The sequence below is a fragment of the Drosophila novamexicana genome, unplaced genomic scaffold (genome assembly GCF_003285875.2).
Source record: "Drosophila novamexicana strain 15010-1031.04,08,12 unplaced genomic scaffold, DnovRS2.1 tig00000008-arrow-pilon, whole genome shotgun sequence".
Taxonomy (NCBI): Eukaryota; Metazoa; Arthropoda; class Insecta; order Diptera; family Drosophilidae; genus Drosophila; species Drosophila novamexicana.
This window is the reverse complement of record NW_020824765.1, coordinates 5471768-5491009: the sequence shown is the minus strand read 5'-3', so window position 1 is coordinate 5491009 and position 19242 is coordinate 5471768. Positions and strand designations below refer to the sequence as shown.

At 39.5% G+C, this 19242-nt stretch overlaps 1 protein-coding gene across 3 annotated transcripts; it reads left to right on the top strand.

The window, feature by feature from the left end:
• The first annotated feature begins 2807 nt into the window (after positions 1–2807).
• Positions 2808–17679, top strand: LOC115762480 (feline leukemia virus subgroup C receptor-related protein 2). Of its 3 annotated transcripts, none has more exons than XM_030704727.1 (11): positions 2808–2987; positions 6044–6352; positions 8606–8717; positions 8957–9059; positions 9127–9255; positions 9319–9414; positions 15783–15924; positions 15984–16180; positions 16266–16390; positions 16941–17051; positions 17118–17679. In XM_030704727.1, exons 2-11 carry the CDS (start codon positions 6214–6216, stop codon positions 17404–17406), a joined length of 1443 nt encoding a protein of 480 aa, XP_030560587.1. In that variant the 5' UTR covers positions 2808–2987; positions 6044–6213; the 3' UTR covers positions 17407–17679. The 3 variants fall into 3 exon arrangements, with proteins under 3 accessions (XP_030560587.1, XP_030560570.1, XP_030560580.1); XM_030704710.1 differs by having other exon boundaries at positions 2808–3025; XM_030704720.1 differs by having other exon boundaries at positions 2808–3084.
• The last annotated feature ends 1563 nt before the right edge of the window (positions 17680–19242 follow it).

Here is a 19242-nt window from a genome sequence, read left to right as displayed (position 1 = left end):
TATATATATATGCTCACTATCTGAATTGTGATATCAACAATATAGTTACTTTGTATTAGCAGCAATATATAGTTTGATGAGTTGGCATAGATATAGCTCTCAAGTAGCTGTCACCCAATTATTAGCTGTTCATTACTGAGATGAGAATTCATCGACGATAAATTAATAAGAAGAAGAAGAATATTGCTGGTGAAGAAGATGCTAATACTAATATTTAAATTATAAATTCGTTATCATTAACAATAGTATTATAACTATAACAATTATTCTTATTATTAGTATTATAATGATTGTTATTTTTATTACTTTCACTATTGTCATTATTAATATCATTAATATTATTAGAATGATTTTTCGTTGAATTAGATTCTGCCTTAAAAATTTGTCAAGTTTTGAAATTATAAAAGTTTCATGTCATTTTTTTAGTAAATATTATACCTCTTTTTTGAACTACATTGTAAATAATAAAAATATTATTGCATGCAGTCTTTCAATATTTAGATGATATTTGAAATTATTTTTGAATACGTTTCGATTTTGATAAGCTTTGCGTATAAGATAGTTTTAAAGTATGGTATTCCATATTAACTAGGCAAAATTGTGGATTGGTCTAGAAAAACTCTCTTCACACTTCACAACAGCCTTGACGTTGACTTTAACTTAACAAGGCCCTTTTCAATGCCGAGGTCTGACTTGCCAGAACAACCTGATATACATACATATATATTATTATATCTGTGTGTGGGATTAACTTGTCGCAACTTATATAAATAGCTGTAAACGATTTGCATGGCAAGTACCTTGAAATAGTTTGGATTAGTTATGGGACTTACCAGACAGGTTGAGTCAGGTATCTTTTAATAGACATATAATTATTGAGTCAAATTAACGAGAAGTCTCCAATCGAATCACATACGGGAAGTGTATGTAAAGTCTCTATATACTTAAACAAAACGTGACTATTTTAGATGGGGGGGATTCACGCTTGCCTGGCTACTGAACGAGTTGCCTAACAATATATAATACATGCTAATAATATCTATAATGGCCCAATAATGACTAAGTAGAAACAGAGGGGAGCTATACAATTGTATGGCTTTATCAGCTGTCGCCGCCCGATTTCATTATCTTTCGCCAGAGAATCGTGCGAGAAATTTCGCGTGGGTCAGCCTACATACAAAGTACACGTTGATTAGCTTTTGGCTCATGAGTAGATAAACAGGACGAGGGTCAGCGAGGGGGCGGGGGAGGGTGGGAGATGAGTGTCGTACACACGGCCAAATGAAAGTGGGTGCCCCCCGCCCTCCCCCTTGCCCTGCTGCCCGACAGAGTATGATTTGCATTATAAATAATAAAAAATAATAATTTGCCTTAATCGAATAATGACCCCCAACCACTTGGACATAAAAAGCAGCTGGATTTCGGATTGGGTTTTCGGATTTGGACATTGTCTGGCTGTGCGGCAACGAGTCGAGTCGAGTCGAGGAAGTTGCCACAGTCAAATTATTCAATAAACAACAGAAAAACAAATCAAATAAATTATGGAGCGGCAGCGAGAGGGAGATAGGGAGAGAGTGGGGGAGAGGGGGAGCTGTGAAAGGGTTCGTGGCCTGGCAGCGACACGTGTTTGCAGTCTGACGAATTTGCGGCTAAAGAAAGTGCGATAATGCAAGGTATACGAGAGGCAAAAACAAAGCAAATGAGTTAAAAATGTTTTACAGCTGCAATTAGATGGGCGCATGAATCGACGAATGTGTTCTACAGTGGGCGCTGCCTAAGTGCAACGTGCTGCCATTTAGTTTAGACTGGATTCGCACCAGGCTGGCCTCACTGTATGCGCACTTGCAGCGGCAGACAATAACGGGAATACGTCCCGCATTGAGGGTCGCTACTACAGTTAATCTACATATATGATATATAAGTGGACAACGCAATGCTGGCACAGTGCGTGCGAAAAGTATGCGCACGAGCTTAAGAACAATACATATTTGCATTGAAAATGAAGCTGACAAGATTAATTGCATTGAGCACATGCAATTAATTGCACTTAAAGCTTAAAAGGTTTTTGTGGGAGAGAGATTTATTGCATTAAGTGCTGCCAATTAAGTGCACTTAAAGCTTAAAAGCTTCAACATATACTGTTATACTAATTACGAGCTTTAAGCTTTGAATGCAAACCAATTCATTTATTTATTTACATTAAAGCTCAGGTGGGGCCTTAAAGCTTGCGTTTCATGTGCAACTGCATTTAAAGATATAACATAAAATTGATTTCTTGTTTTTTTTAGAGTAAGCATAAATTGCTTGGAAGTAAGTACGTGTAAATATGGAACTTTGGGACTTGAGTTCTCTTACGTATCACTTGAAGCTTTAAAATCTTTTTTTTAAAGTTGAATTAATTATGCACGTGCTGCAATTGCTGAGCTGAGCCTCAGAAATAATTTGTTTATATTGTTTACAACGAGCCATTTAAATTTTTAAACAATCAACCATAATGTTTATACAAATAATTTTAAAAAAAAAAACGCAGTAACATGTTTAATTAATAATTAGTTGTTTACCTTGTCACGCGCACTGTAACAGCAAGTGTGCGAGTGTGTGTGCGAGTGTGTGTGCGAGCGACTGTGCGAGTGTGCGTTGTGTGTAGTTAGTATGTCTGCTCGAAGAATCAGCTGTTTACAATAATAACAACAACACGAAGAAGAACAACAACAACAATAACATTTTGCAAAATCAACTTTATGACAAGCGCTGAGCGACTTTTTCGGATTTAGTTTCAGTTTCAGTTGGCCCGCGTTCGCGCTCTCAAAACGTTGCCGTCTCCCCCGATTCCGACTCATACATACAATATATACAATATATATATATATATTATCAAAGTTTTCGCACGTTCGATTGAATCGGCAGACGCGTGGTTTAACCTACCTTAAGTTTTTACACAGTCTCTCTGTTGATTATTTATATACTAAACATATCTATTTCGAATAGTACGTGCGCGTTTTTCTCTAAATTCAACTTTGCATGGGTAATCATAATAAAAAGAACTCCCCCGCATGGCTGCACTCCAGTCGCATATAGCTGATCGTGTGTACATTTGTTTTATACTCTTTTCGTTTTTTTTTTATACAATTTTTGTTGCTGTTGTAAGACCATGAGAAGGTATTTTAGTTCTTCGTCTCGCTGTTATCGCGCGTTCCACTCATCGCATGCTTGTTCTTCCTCTTCTTCTTGTTGTTTCTGTTTCTGTTTCTGTATCTGGCTCTGTTTATTTTCGTGTTTTTATCATGTTTGGTTCCACCTCTCAGCTGGTCTCTCGCCCTCACAACGCTTTACAATCAGCCAAAACAATATTTCCAATCAGTTTACACAGAGCTTAGCCAAAAGTTGGCGTAGCTTCGGGAAAATCTCGCTCCGTAGGGCCCATTAGAGCTGCTCGAAAACAAATCACAATCGCATTAGAACCCCAAATGACATGCACATAACAAACATTCTGCAATCGCCCAAACCTCATTAAAGGCAATTTACGCAGGCCGAGCAAAAATAAAAAAAAAACAAATTATCAAAATAACTAAGACTGCGCTAGGTAAGAGTGCGCGACGCGCGTATACCCTGTAAATGCGAACAGAATCATTAAAGGCAACTCTTTCTCAAATAAATGTACCTGCTCACATTCTTTTGACAAATTTTTTTCAAAAAGAACTTGCCTGTTTTTTTTTATATAGATTTTGAATCATTAAAGGATTATGTATTTATGGAAAAAGGCATTTCAAAAGTAAAATATTACCTTTAAAAGAAACTAGGCAGATAATTTTCATCGTTAGTTTTCGAGAAAAAACTAAAACTGAATATATGAAATATATATTCCATATAATAAGTCTATAGCCCATCTTATATTATCCGAGACTTATTTGAACAGACAGAAGCGAAAGATACATTTGGAACGAATGTATTTATATTTATAATATATCTCTTATCTGTAAGAGTAACTTATAGGTTCCGAAATGCCTTCCCTTGTCTTGTTGCCTGCACTTACCGCACTTGATTGTACCCTTTCTTTTTTACACGCTTTTAAGTGTTGCAGGGTATAAAAACGCGAAGCATGCCACTCGAATTGTTGTTGTTGTTGATGTTGTCGTGCAGGCAAATTAATTTAAGTGCCGTCGTTAACAAAGTTAAATCAATTAGGGCCTGCAGCGGGTTTTCAGTGTGGCACGCGCACGGCCATAGATTTAATTATGGGCGGGGAAAACTTTGGCAAAACTGTGCCAAAGCCATACAAAAAGTTCCCTCCAAATGCAGTTCCATTAAAATTCAAGCCAACATTCTCTGTGTGTGTGTGCGTGTGTGTGTGTGTGTGTGCCAAATAATGCATCGAAAAAAATGCTATCAAATCATCCTAGGCAAATCCATTGCTCGAGCTAGTCAAGCTGAAATTTTGATTGGCTTTTCGGGTGCAACAAGTGGACACGTGCAACCCCTACCAAAAGACACCCCCCACACCGCCCCCCCCCCCCCCCCCCTAGCTAATTGCATTGCAATCGCATTTCGCAAATCCGCAGTCAAATCTCCCAGGCGCTGATTTGATTCAATGGGTTCGTTTATGTTGCTCGCAAATTCAATGTCAAAGCACAAAAGCCACAATGAATGCTATTTGAATAAATGTGAATTTAAAAGCGAATGCAACTGAATGGCCCTTTAATAGCCTAATGAATCAATTACAAATGTAATCGCGCTTAATCATTTCTACAACCCGAACCCGTTGCAAGTGTGCAATAAAGGCATATTGGTTTTGTGTAAATGTTTGTAACAGATATATATCGATCGATATCTGGATCGATATGGAATTTCCCTACAGTCTGCAACGCTTAAGAATATTTCACTTTTTGGGTACTTAATCTCGTTTTTTGGTATATACTCACATTTTAGTACCAAATTAGGTATCAAAGATTTCCCAACAATAAATTTCCCTTATCATCAGACAAAGTAAAGAACAATAAAATAGAATATTTCCCCAGGAATGCATTACCAACAGTATAAGACAAAGCGAAAATCAAGAACAAGAAAAATGTCCCAAGGCAATATCGACAAATTTCCCAAAACTAAATTTCGCATTGTATACGCCAAGAATAGTATCGAAAAATTTCCCAAGAATGCATTGCACGCAGTATAAATATAGCTAAATAGAAGAAGAAGCGCAGCCGCTACGCACAGTGTGCAGAAATTGGTTATATGTTTTTGTATTAATGTATGTAATGATGTATGCAAGGCAGCTAGAATCGTATAGTGTATCTGCTAGTCGGCTGCACTGCCGTATAAGACAGACTTGTTTCAATTGATTTCGTATGCAAAAGCTATTTGTCTAATGGCAAAAAGAGTGTGACCATACATTAAAGCGCAACAGTACAAATTATAAGAGCTTTAGGTTCATTGTGCTCGACTGCGAGATGCCCTGTATTAAGTAAAATCAACTTAAAATTAAAAGGATATTTTCCAGGAGGCATTTAAATAAATATATTCTTTCTTAAAATCCTTAAATAGCAACTTTGTGTTATATTTAAGAGAAAAATGCAACTCTTAGTTGTTAAAAGCTTTGTCTTTTTTAAATTTAAGCTGCACAAAAACAGGGCATATAAAACCAAGCAATAATATTATGTCTGGTTAGTAAAAAACAGCAGCCAGGTGTGCCAGACGATGCAGAGGGGGGGGGGGGGGGGGGGGGGGGCTGGTGGAGTAATGGGAATGTGAATTCGCATTAAGTTGGTTTTGTGCGGGCTACAAGAAATGTTTATGCCAGTTGTTAGGTTCGCCGCAAACGTGTAGCACACATATGAGCGTATTTTGGGGCATATAAATGTGTGTATGTGTGTGTGTGTGTGTGTGTGTGTGTGTGTGTGTGTGTTGCTGCTAAAGAGTTTCAACAATTTCCCAGCGCAAAGCTGCGGCATATAAAAATGCTGTAATATGATTATTGCCTACTTGTAGGCTTTACGTTTAATACACTTGACTAAGATTCTGGTCTTCTTCTGTTTATTCAATTATTCAGCAATTACAAAGAATTTTATCAACCAAACAAACTGCCCAATTAAAGTACAGTAGATATTCAACGAGACCACCGAACTATCAGCGAGCCAAGGCCACACAAAACAACCGCCCAAAATCAGAAGCCAATTTATATACACAAATATATATTGATATATATATATATATATCCTAATGGATCTGAAGCACAGCGCCAGCGGCGCCGTCGAGAGCGCCGATTCATATATAGCCAGCAGCAAGTCAACGGACATGATCACGCCCAAGGACAAGGAGAGCAAAGAAAACAACAAATTGGCCAATGCGCCAGCTGAAGGTTAGTTTTAAACTGAATGAAAAAAGAGAGTTAGCTTCGGCACGCCGAAGATTGAATACCCTGGCCTTTACAAGCCTGCAGTAATTAGTCGAATCTATGCAAAGTTTTCTCGTAAAACTTTTATAGCTGTGAATATATATAAGTAATTACACTTACCCGCTCAAGAAAGCTTTAACCAACTCCCTTATTTAAGACAGCACGCTCTTCTTTTCTATCGCTCTCGCTCTCTTTTGCTGTCTCTCTCTCGCTCTCTGCATTATGTGCAAATGCGCGCCATTTTTCCCGTTGAGTGAAACAGCTCAGCACTAAAATTAACCAAAATTGCATTGATGTTGTTTTATGCACATTCAATTAGATAAACAAGATAAATAACACTTTGCGAACGCAGACAAATAACCAAAGTATTCGTTAATTTAAACCTAAGTTGATTTTATTTTGTAACAAAGCGATTTTATACACACGCACAGAATAAATAACCGATCGCCAGGACTGACGCGCACAGACTAAAACTCCTCATTATGTGCGCGCCTACGCCGAGCCGGCTCTTGCACTAATACAAATGCAACAAAGAGTATGCAACTTTTAAAACTGCGCTCACATCATTGACAATGCTCTCTTCGCGCGTTAGCACTCTCTGCTGAGTACACGACTAAGCTAACGGGATCGAAAGCGTTCCGGCCAATAGCGTGAACGCAGTAGCTATATGAGTTTACCCCCCTCCCCACAGTCGTAGCATTTACAGAGCTCGCTCCTTGGCTACAAAGTGTAGACAGACTGAAGCAGACAGGCGGAAAGAGAGAGAGAGAGAGAGGAACGCCCTGACAAGGCTTTACGGACTCGGCTATCGACACAGATCAAGAATTGCCACACTCCACAGCTCGAGAAAATGTTATAATACCCTCTGAAAGTTTAGAAAGGCGTTTATAGAGCTCACGTAAGCGTAATTATCTATTCGGATGTTATCTGCTTGGTTAACATGCAATGCAATTCCTGTCACGGCTACCACACAAATCTTTTGGGCCATTTACGACGCTCAACAGATGTGTGTGTGTGTGTGTGTGTAGCTAAACATTTATATGCAAAACACTTTATACACACACACACACATGCATACAAAGCGGCCATTTTGACTTAACTGCACCTCAAGGTATGCAATCGCTTTGTTTGCATTCTCTGATTTGCGTGCAACGCATCTAATATGTGTGCATGCGAACATGTATGTGTGTGTGTGCAAGTGTGTTTGTGTATGTATGTATTATGTATGGCCATGTGCATGTGTGTGTGTGTGTTGTCAACTATAAATAAAAAACATCAAAAGCGTTTCTTTTTCTTGCACTTTCAATGCCAAACAACTAAAAATGGTAAAGAGCCAATGAACGACTATCTGATGCCCTATAAGCAGCTAATGCATTACAGCGTAGATCATTATTTATGAAAATCTTGCTTAATAAATTAGTCTCTTTATAATATTTTATAATATTTACATGCTGTAAAGGCTTTTGATTCTTTTTTGACTTGCAGTAAATGCACATTTTTAGGAAGTTTAAGATTGAAGATTAAGATTTAAAATTCTAGCATTACAAGCTCTTATATAGTACGAAGATATATCTGTTAAATATATAACTTATACTAATTAAGCAATTCATAAGTCGATCGTGTTCTCTTAAAGTTGGATATGGCATTTAATGCATACCCTCCACCCCTCTGTTACATACCCTTTTGAGTTTGTTATGCAGGGTATGTGCACTATTGTCGTTTTAGTTCCAACGTTTTCGATTGGCATAATAGTTATAATGGCAAATTGTATAAATAGAAAAGCCCAATTGCCTTCAAACTAGCAATGTACAATGCAAACCAAATGCCTGTTTTAAACTAATGAATACAAGATTTAAATATTGAGAATGCTTACGAATAACTAAAATATCGATCTGTAGTATAAAACAATCTATTTCGGCAGACTTTTGTTAAATTAAAGCGTTACAAAGTTAAAATACTCTCAGGAAGGGTAATAAAACCTTTAGACACCTGCTGGCGCTGTCAACCTTTGCGAACTAACAGGTAGCATATACCTGTTGTATATAAAAGGATACTTTACGACAGTTGATTCTATAAGGAACTAAGCAACTAATCCAGTTAATCGTATATACTATGTATATTATATGCAGAGGCTCAGCTCGAGTGGCTGCTAACTATGCATACTCTATATAGATACATATATAAATGTATCTGCTTACTTATTTGCTTTTCTTTCAGGTTACAAAGTCTATGCGCGTCGCTGGGCGGTGCTCATACTCTTTGTATTCTATTCAGCCTCGAATGCCATGCAATGGATACAATACACCATCATCAACAATATAATAACACGGTAAGTGCTTGGAGTCCTTGGAGTGGTGCAGGATGGTGCTGGGTGGTGCAGGATTTTCGAGCAGTTGCCTCAAATGCGATTTTGCGTGCGCTTAACTCAAAAAGGGGGCTTAGTTTAAAGCTGGTTTTATTTAATTAAAAGTTGCAAAGTCTACACCCAGCCAGGTGCATGGTGCTCTGCTCACCTGTCGGCCGTCGCAAAGTATATTTATTTGGCATTTTTATGTTTCGCCAATGCAGCTATTATGGCATCAGTGACAAGTGGGTGGACTGGACGTCCATGATTTATATGATATTGTATATACCGCTCATATTTCCGGGCAGCTGGTTCCTCGACAAAGTGGTGAGTGGTGCGCAGGTAAATAATTCTTGATTTTATTTTAATGGTTTGGCATTTTGGTTTTGATCAGGGTCTGCGCATAACGGCACTCGTTGGCATTGTGGGCACCTGCATAGGCGCCTGGATAAAGGTATTTTCGGTGGATCCGTCGCTCTTCTATGTCAGCTTCATAGGACAGTCAATTGTGGCGCTTGCCCAGGTAAATAGACCAGCAAACACTTTCAGCTAATTAAAATATCACGAGCTGTATTCATGCGAACAGGTGTGCATATTGTCGCTACCCGCGCGTTTGGCTGCCGTCTGGTTCGGACCCGATCAGGTGTCATCCGCCACCAGCGTTGGCGTCTTTGGGAATCAGGTAAGCGAGCAGCTTTAGCTGCTTTGCCTTAAAGATTAAATTACGCATACGCCCAGTTGTTCAAGCCCAGTTGTGTGCTGGGGGGTACTAGCAAGGGGGGGTGGGTCTAAAAGTGGGCTTAAATTTGCATGAACAAGAAAAGGGCTGCACAGCAGCAACATTTTGGCCAGATTGATGCCAAATGCTAAGCTGACACGCCAAAATGACATTCGTGCGTTCTCATTTCTATCTACTTTCTTTTTACACATTTCCGGCCAGCGAAAGTGACTACTTGCTGACCCCCCGACCCCCCCACCGCCCCCTGTACTTTCTGTTACACGACGCGTGCAATCACCAAATTGCCAAGGGATGCACAGAAAAAAATATAGAGCGAGTGTGGTTGACTTAAATATACCCTGTACGCCGCCAGATGCGTAGCATAGCATATGGATTTTTGATTCTTGAATAACTTTCGACTTTAATTCTGCGATCGTTATGAACTTTTAAGTGCTCGCAGATAAAGCGTAAATGTGTTTGAATGAAAAGTATTTCTCTTTAATTAGTTTATGCCATTTTGGTAAGGTTAGAGGGAAGATGCTGTAAGCTATACACTATAACAGACAAACGAGATTTGTCAGATTGTCAGAAGTGCTTGTGCTGCTAGCCAAACCAAAATGCCCGTTTCAAACAGATACAGGGTATATAGAGAAGCAGCTAGAGCAACCAGCAGGAATAAGTTAGGCGAAACGAAGCAAACTGATTGCACATCTCAGTGCATCGGACACTAATGCAAATATAGGTGGGAGCGAGGAAGAAAGTGGAAAGCCAAAAGAACTCTTTGTGCACATTTTCAATTTATTCGACTGTGAAAACAAACGAATCGACCTGCCTCAAGTGTCGTGTGTGGCAAGTGTGGCGAGTGTGGCAGCAATGTCACTTCGGGGTCAAGTTGCAGCAACTTTCCGGCAGAGCCGCACAGCAACTGACCACAGTTGAGGTCAAGCTTAGGCACCTGCAGCTGGCCGCTAGAATCGCAATCAATTGCGGTTGCCACGTGTTCGGTTTTTGGGGCCATAATGCAATTATCATGTGGCCAAAATGCCAAAATGCTAAAGTACTGAATATCTATTATGCCAAAAGGTATTTACTGTCAACACACAAGCTTTGCCACATATTCCATAATTGCATCAATTATTGAAGCCGCAAAGTTGCAACAGTAATTAATGAAACATTTTGCGGTGCCGTGAAAACTTTTACGGGAAACTAAGAAAAGTTAGCAACAAAAAGTAATTTAAGTTTTAAGTATTTTACTTTTTCCTGAAACACTTTTCTTGTAAAACGAACATTTTCAAGTTCACTATTCTAAGGTAAACGCAGGCTCTATATGAGGCAACAATTATTAAATTATTCCATTTGCCTGAGCGTCGAACTAGCAAGTTAGAGGTCGCCGACTCAAATTCTGCACCAAATTTGCTTTAATATGACATAGGCTTGGAAGAAATGAATGAAAATGTATAGATTTTAACAATAATTAACATATTTCCTTAGATTTAATTGATTTGGGGCGAATGCATGGACGGAACCACTTGCATATTGAACACAATTACTTGGAGCCGCGCGACGCCGGGTAATTTCTTTTGGTATTTTGAAGGGACTCCCAGTAGTTTACCAATAGCTTCTTATTTTGTTCAAGCTCTTCGTCATGAGCCTGTGTATGCGTCTGAGCGTCGAACCAACAAGCGGAAGGTCGCCGGCTCAAATCAAGCAATTTTTGTATTTTTACCTTTGTTTATTAAACGCGACGTTATTTCTTCTAGTCTACCTAGTCAAAACAAGTAGCTTTCCAAAAGTTTTCTTAAGCTTTTCATCGATAGACAATTTTTCCAATAGCTTCTTAAAGTTTTGTCATCGATAAATATCGATCTGCATGTGTTTCGCTGCGTCCCTTCAGAACAATTCTGTTGCACAAGATGTTTCCTTAAAGCTACTTCAGCTAGACACTTATAACTTTTGGCATTTGAGTCTTATTTTTCCCGTTGGCTTAGCCTCAAAATTTGAAACTTTCCTTAGACCAACTACAGAAACTTAGCTCTGGCGCTCATTGTTAGCTTGCACTTTGTTTGGCAACTTGTAAGCCATTACATTATTGACACATATTTACCCAGTTGACCTTTGACATTCTGTTAAGTAACAGGCAGCTTATGGACGCCAAACAAAGCAAAACAATTAGTTTGCTTGCTCTGTGATTAGAGTACAAAAATCTAGCAAGTGTGAGTGTGTGTGCGTGTGTGCGGGACTACCCTTAATAATGATTTACGAGCAGATAATGTACATTACGCGCAACGTGTTGCAACTGAGACAAAATGAGGGCAACTCACCTGCTGTACGTGCAAATATGCAGCGCAAACATTGAAATAGTCATGCGAATGACACGGTCTGACACATATGTAATGTGTATGCGTGTGTGCGTGTGTGTGTGCGTGTGTGCCGTCATATTTGCCATACGCTCGAGCGCCGCTGAAAAGGCTTATAATTTCCGCTTGTTTTTCGCCAGGCTCGCCTCGGCAGGAAGTCTCAATGGGATGTGCATGTCACAATATGAGGCATGCCTCTCATTCTATGTGTATAAGAGTGTGTAAGTGTGTTAGTGTGTGTGTGTAACTATACAGTGCCGTCGAACAGTGAACGTCAACGTCAATGTGCATGGCCCACCTGCAGGGCAGGCCCGTGCTGCATTGGCTGAGGTCAAGTGCCTGCTCAATGGAGAAAGCCAAATGCAAATGTTGGCTTTAAAGCGTTGCTAGGCAACAGTCGAACAAGTCGAACTTGTGGCCCAAAAGGGCTCAATGGCTGCGGGCAGAAGAAAAAACTACAAGAAAATACAGTAAGCTAAATGACACCGAAGATTAAATACCCTTAACGGAGAACAAGTATACGCTATATTTTAATACAGAAAACCCTTTTTTCTGCTCGTCATTAAAGTAAAAGGGACCTTTAAAAGGAAGGTTTACCATGAAGTGTATAAGAGATCGTTAGGAAATATATACATAGACTTATACAACACCACAGTTTTACTTAGAGAGCTTCATTGGACTCGCTCGTTCTCAAGCTGTCTGTATTTCACCTCACTCTCTTCTCTCTCTGAATAGTTGCCTTTAAGAAAAGCTTTATAAGACTCTCTCGTTGTCACTCTGTCTTTCACTCTCTCTTTCTCTCTCTCTCTCTGGATAGTTTTGCGCGCCAATTTGCTCTTATTAGAAAAATTTCGCGCCACAAACAAAACGACTTTTACATATGTATATTCCAACAAATAGAAGACAAACTAATGACACGTTGCAAGCACAAGCATCACGATCTGAACACATTTAAAACCATTTAGAAAATTAAACTTAAAAAAAAAAACAAACAAAGCGATTTAATACACACGCGCAGAGGAAGCAACCGATCCACAGGACAGACGCGCACAGACTAAAACTCCTAATTAGGCTCGCGCCTACGCTAGGCCGGCATTCGCACTAATACAAATACATAAAAAAAGAGCACGCAACTTTTAAGACTCCTGCGCTCACAACATTGACAATGTTCTCTTCTCGCGTAAGCGCTTTCTGCTGAGTACAAGACTGCGGTAACGGGATCGCAGGCATTACGACCAATAGCGTGAACGCAGTAGTTATATGAATTTACCCCCCTCCCCTCAGTCTTAGCATTTACAGAGCTCGCTCTGTGGCCGCAGCCTGCAGCCGAAATATGCGAAGAGATCAAAATTGGAAAGGTTAATTATCATTGACAGTCACACAAAAGAGACAGAAAGAGACAGAAAAGGCTTTAGCGAGTTGGCTGTTAAATTTACATGCTGAATAAAGTCGGAGTTGCCACCTTTTGTGCGTAACACAACTTGTGTCAAAATTAGAATACCCTAATACCTTTGGTTTAGAAAGAGAATCTAAAGCAAAAACTAAGTAGCGGGCGGCACTCGCTCGACGCTTGACATTGAAGCCCCGCCCGACGCCCGATGCCCGCCCACTTTTTAGAGCTTGCCGCCTTATCTGGCAAGGACAAAACGCACCAAGCAGCCGCGCAGCCAATGCCACAGGCACAGCCCCATTTCCACAGAATCCTGACAAGCAGATTTGGTGAAGAAACAAGCTTTGAGCACACGGGTTTAAGCTGTGGCTGTTGCCAAAGTGCTGAACAAACATGCTTTCGTTATTCTAGACTTTTTTCCATTTTTATACCCTGTACACCTTGGAAAACAGATAGATAAAGGCATCTTTCAAGGCTATATGCTAATATAAGTTTCTCTATCGAGACTATTTCGACCAAGCTCCTTTTTATGAGCATATCCCGTAACTTGTAAGATTTAAAGCATAAACAATTGGGGATTTCTCTTGAAGATTTTTGCAGAGCATCTGCCAGTCGGACACACTCAACTAAGCCACAACAAGCCCTGCTCATACGCACATGTAAACACGCCAGGAAATGAATGCCTCGCCCTGCTGCTAGGTTGCTCCTCCAAATCCTGCGCCTCCTTCTCTGCCCAGCGTGTGCATCCCGTGCTTGTGTTTGTTTTTGTATTGGTAGTCCCATAGCTGTGAGGCTTTTCTAGTGTGCATTACTAAACTTTTCCCCGCCCGAACCCTCCCAGGCAAAACGGTCTCAAGCTCACGAGCTTATTCGAATGCTGCTTTTGATTTAATTTATGCAGATTGTTGCATTGACAATTCCCGGGAAATCGAGAGCATTTGCATTGCAAAAAAAACCAAATAGGAAAACAAGATACCAAAGGCCAAAGCTATTTTTAGTCGGTTTTAGCATAATTTTAATGCCAATTGGCAAACAATATTAAGTTTCTCACAAAGCAATCGCTTTAACATAAACTCAAGACAATTGCCGCACAGCAAAGAGCTTTAAGAGCTTACAGTTAGATGAGCTTTAAGCTTCAAGATTGTGCTTTAAGTATGTTTAAAGAAATTTAAAAATCCGCCGATAAAAGCTCATTGAGGGATGAATATTCTTGATTGCTAAAAGCTGCATAAATAAAAGCTTTTAAGCCATTAAAGCTTATTTTTAAAGCATGCTTCATTTAACTATTAAGAATTCAGTCTATACAAATTGATAATAAAACATCATTGAGGGATGAACATTCTTGATTACTCGACAATGAAAGCTGTTTGCATATCATATAAAAAGCTTTAAAGCCATTGTAAGCTTATTTTTAAAGCATGCTTCATTTAACTATTAAGAATTCAGCCTATACAAATTGACTTTACTTTGTACGCAAAGCAAATTTATTTAAACAAAAAGCAGCATTACTAAAAGCTCATTGAGGGATGAATATTCTTGATTAATCGACAATGAAAACTGCGTGCAAAAGCTTTTAATCCGTTTAAAGCTTATTTTAAATGCATTCTTTAACTATTTAAAATTAAATCTATACGAATTGACTTTACTCTGTACGCAATGCAATTTATATAAACAAAGAGCAGCATTTATAAATTCACGACTGTCAACCATGTGGAAAAAAAACTATGGAAAAAAATTCAATTTGAAAACGCACTCAATTTTAATGGACTTTACAATTCGACGTCAAAAGTTATTTTCCGCCATTCGCTAAAACCGATTTATGGGGCAAATAATATTGCCCATAAATAGAAAAAGGCAAAGAACGCAGTTAAAGCGGATGATGGACTAGTAAATACCCTGTAAAATCTACTTGGCTTTACCTGTTATAAGGTTTTGGGATCGTTGCTCGAATAGTATATACCCTATGTTAGCTATTGAATGCTTTTCTAACTACTTTGGTAGTTGCACGACTTGTTGATACCCTTGGATACTTCTTCCTATTGAATATATATCTGAAATAAAGTGCTCAAGCGGAAATTCTTTTGTGTAGAAGGGCAGAGAGAAGAAAGGTAAGGAGCGTGATTTCAACTTGAACATACCCTAGATAATTGATCGACTCGCCTTTTATTGTTAAATGCACTGCTTTTTCTGCTGACTGTTAAAAGTACAGGGTATACAAAAAAACAAGAATGCAGAAACACGGAACATAAAAAAGTGTGCCACAACTGAAAAACTAGCGAAAAATAACATGAGACAAGTTTTGCCGCAGCAGCTGGCCGGCAGGAATTTTCCTTTTTTTTTTAGTCCTGAAATTTTATTTGGCCTGAAATGGCCGCGCAAACATTGACGAAAACAAAAATGCAGCAGCAGCAACTGTGAAATCCTTGTGGCATGTGGCAGGACACATAAATCAAGCGAGCATAAATAAAACGAGACGAAGGATATTTCTGTTGCTGCTGCTGCGGAAACGGATGCTTTGTTTTGAACCAAGTTTGCCAAAGAAAAATAAACAACAAATAAAAACGTTTAAAAATGCACTCTTACAGCTGGGCGTGGCCGTTGGCTTTGTGCTGCCGCCGATGCTGGTGCCGAACTCCGAGGACATCAACCAGGTGGGCAGCGATCTGCAGATGATGTTCTACCTGGTGGCCGGGCTGACCAGCATACTGCTCGTCCTGATGGCCATATGTAAGCGCTGGCAGCAGCAACTCTTTGCCATTAAATCAATTGGCTTTGGCTTTTTGCAGTCTTCCAGGATCGGCCGCCGACGCCGCCGTCTGCGGCACAGGAGGAGTCACAGCGCCTGGAGGGCATGGTCGAGGAGCAGGTCAGCTTCCTGCAATCGCTGAAGAATCTGATGACCAATCGCAATTTCATATTCTTGCTGCTCTCCTATGGCATCAATGTGGGCGTATTCTATGCCATCTCCACGCTGCTCAATCCGGTACAGTGGCCATCGCCTAACACGAACGCACAAAACTAACCTTGACTAACTTTGGTTTGTTCTCTTTCTCCTTCTCCCGCCGCAGGTGGTGCTCAAGTATTATCCAGGTCATGAGGTCGACACAGGTCGCATTGGTCTGAGCATTGTGCTGGCTGGCATGCTGGGCTCCGTTGTCTCTGGCATAGTCCTAGACAAGACGCACAAATTCAAGTAAGTCCAAAGCAATTAATCTCATTACGCATACGCCGCGTGCGCCACACACACAACTTGTTGCCACAAGAAGTTAGGAATCTTTTCAAGCACTCTCTATATACCCAAGGCAGCGGGCACAGCAAAAAAGTATTCAAGACTTGAATATACTCTATATTTAAATTTTGAGTCTCCTACATAGTTCTCTTTATCGTAATCAGCTAATTATTGGCATTTTTATGGATAGTTGCTTCGTTTCTCCACATAAATTAACTTCTTTCATTTAGGTTCCGCTTAGAAGTTAGACATCTCCGATTAAGTATATATATTCAAGATCTGTCTATGGTCTTGAAACTTTGCCGGATCGGATAATTATATCATATCGCTGCAAACCCTTAAGGCAAAGCCTACTTTCTAGTTTTAGCTATAGTACGATCCATGTTCAGTCCCGATTAGTCTATGTCTAGATAATCCGATTCGAAGTTAGGTTTATGGTATAACAAAAATATCGAAGTACCGTATTCACACCGACCATGCCAACTACTCTACTCTACTCGTTTCGCTGTTGCAGGGAGACAACGCTGGCGGTCTATGCCCTTTCCATGGTGGGCATGTGGATATTCACGTTCACGCTGGACACCGGACACATTGCGGTGGTTTATCTGACAGCCTCGCTGCTGGGGTAAGTCCTGCCTGGCTGGCCATATAGTTAACAATTACAGCTCTTAACCGTAACGTTCCGGTGCAGCTTTTTTATGACTGGCTATTTGCCGGTGGGCTTTGAATTTGGCGCCGAGCTAACGTTCCCCGAGCCGGAGGGCACCTCGTCCGGCCTGCTGAACGCCTCGGCGCAAACGTTCGGCATTTGCTTTACGCTCTTCTACTCGGAGCTCTTCTACTCGTACGGGGATGTGCCCGCCAACGTGGCCATGGCCCTGATGCTGATCGTGGGCACGGCCATCACGGCGGCCACCAGATCCGATTTGAGGCGGCAGAACGCCCAGGTGGCGCCCAGCGCTGCAGCTGTCAATCCGTAAATTATCCAAAAAAAATGATAGATAAGAAAAGAGAAGAATAAGTAAATACACACACACACACCCACACACACGCACACCTGGGTCGCGTTTAAGAATTTGGATAGTTGTATTTTTAATGCATATCGTTTTTAGATTGTTTTTTATTTATTGCATTTGTTTGTTATACTTATGTTTCCTGTTGTAGCTTTAAGTGAATCGTGTGTTGGATTGTTTATTAAAAATTGCACACACACACACACACACATATACATATACACATATAAATACACACGCGTTTAGCTTAGGCAATTATTTTTTCAATTTTATATATTGGCCAAATAAATTGTTTTTAGATTTTTAGCATAAGTAAGTTGTATATTTGAATAATTGCAATTCCAAAAGACTTGTCGAGCAAAATTTAGCTTTATCTCTGTTCTTTTGCGACAACAACAACAACAACAACAAATAATTATATCCTATTCCTAAAATATATAAAAACACACACTTGTTACAAATATGTACGTTAAAGTAGTTGAAATTTGTTTAAGCCCCATATTGCAGGCATATTCCATAATCCTCCAGTATTCTAGCCAATCAGATATATATACATATATAATATGTGTTTCTATAGCCAATGTTAAAAAGAGCTCAATGCGTATTCTACTTTATTTTTTCAATCTAACCTGGTTCCATGCGCATTTTTAGGCCAATTTGATGAGTGTCTCATATGAAATTTTGCATATACAAAGCAGTTAATACAGTCAAGCTGCCCTATAATGAACTGGCAAATAAACTAGACACAAAACTGGGCTTTACAAAATTTAACCAAAATTGAAAATGCAAATTATTGTGGAAATCTTTTGTTTCAAACAACATATTTAGGGGAATCACAAATATATATATGCACATATGTGCTCCAGGCAGCACAGCATAAGAGATTCAGTTTTGGTTTGGGATACAATCCTTGGAAACCTGGTTAAGAGATTGGACTAAAACCCGAGCTGTCATATGCCATATGCTTGAGGAAAAGGCTAGCTGAGCTTCAGAGTTATAGATGCGACTGTGGGAAAGCTTTATATAGAGAGAGATTTAAAAAAATATGTGTTAAAGAAGCATTCGTTATAGAGAAGTGCGACTGTACTTCCCATTAGCATTGTAGGGCATCAGTCAGCAACGGGGGGAAAACAGTTGGACGCTTTGTGCACACTTTCAAAAAGGGTTCCAGAAATAAATAGTTGAAATTGTAGTCAAAGGCTACAAAGAAAATCCACACCAAAATTCCACAAAAGTTCCGCTGTGTACATATTTCTAGAGAATTTCAGAACTAGCCAAATAAACTGTTACATTATGTACATATATAAACAAACACACCTTTACAAATACACGCACACCTACACCCACACACACACACACACACACACACATACACACAGACACACACACACACAGACACACACACACTATGCATTTGAACACTTGCAATCATATCTGAGATGTGTTAACGTTGATTTTGAAGTATTTACAATTTAAAGTCAAATCCAAAATATATACACGATATATATGATGATACGTTTATAATACGTATCATTGTTGTGACATAGTTGAATTAACTAACATCAAATGCAGGTAAATACATATAAATTAGCACACTTTTAAGCTGCGGTACATAAATTGTATTCAATTTTGTAGATAGCTTTATGGCCAATTGCCAGTATTATACTATAATATATATATATCTATATAGCCAATCGTGTAGCTCACTAAACTAGAGTCAATTCTCAGACACCAGAGACTACCTGACATAAAAGCTGTTACTACTTATATACAACCTACAACAACAACAACCACCTAAAGAAA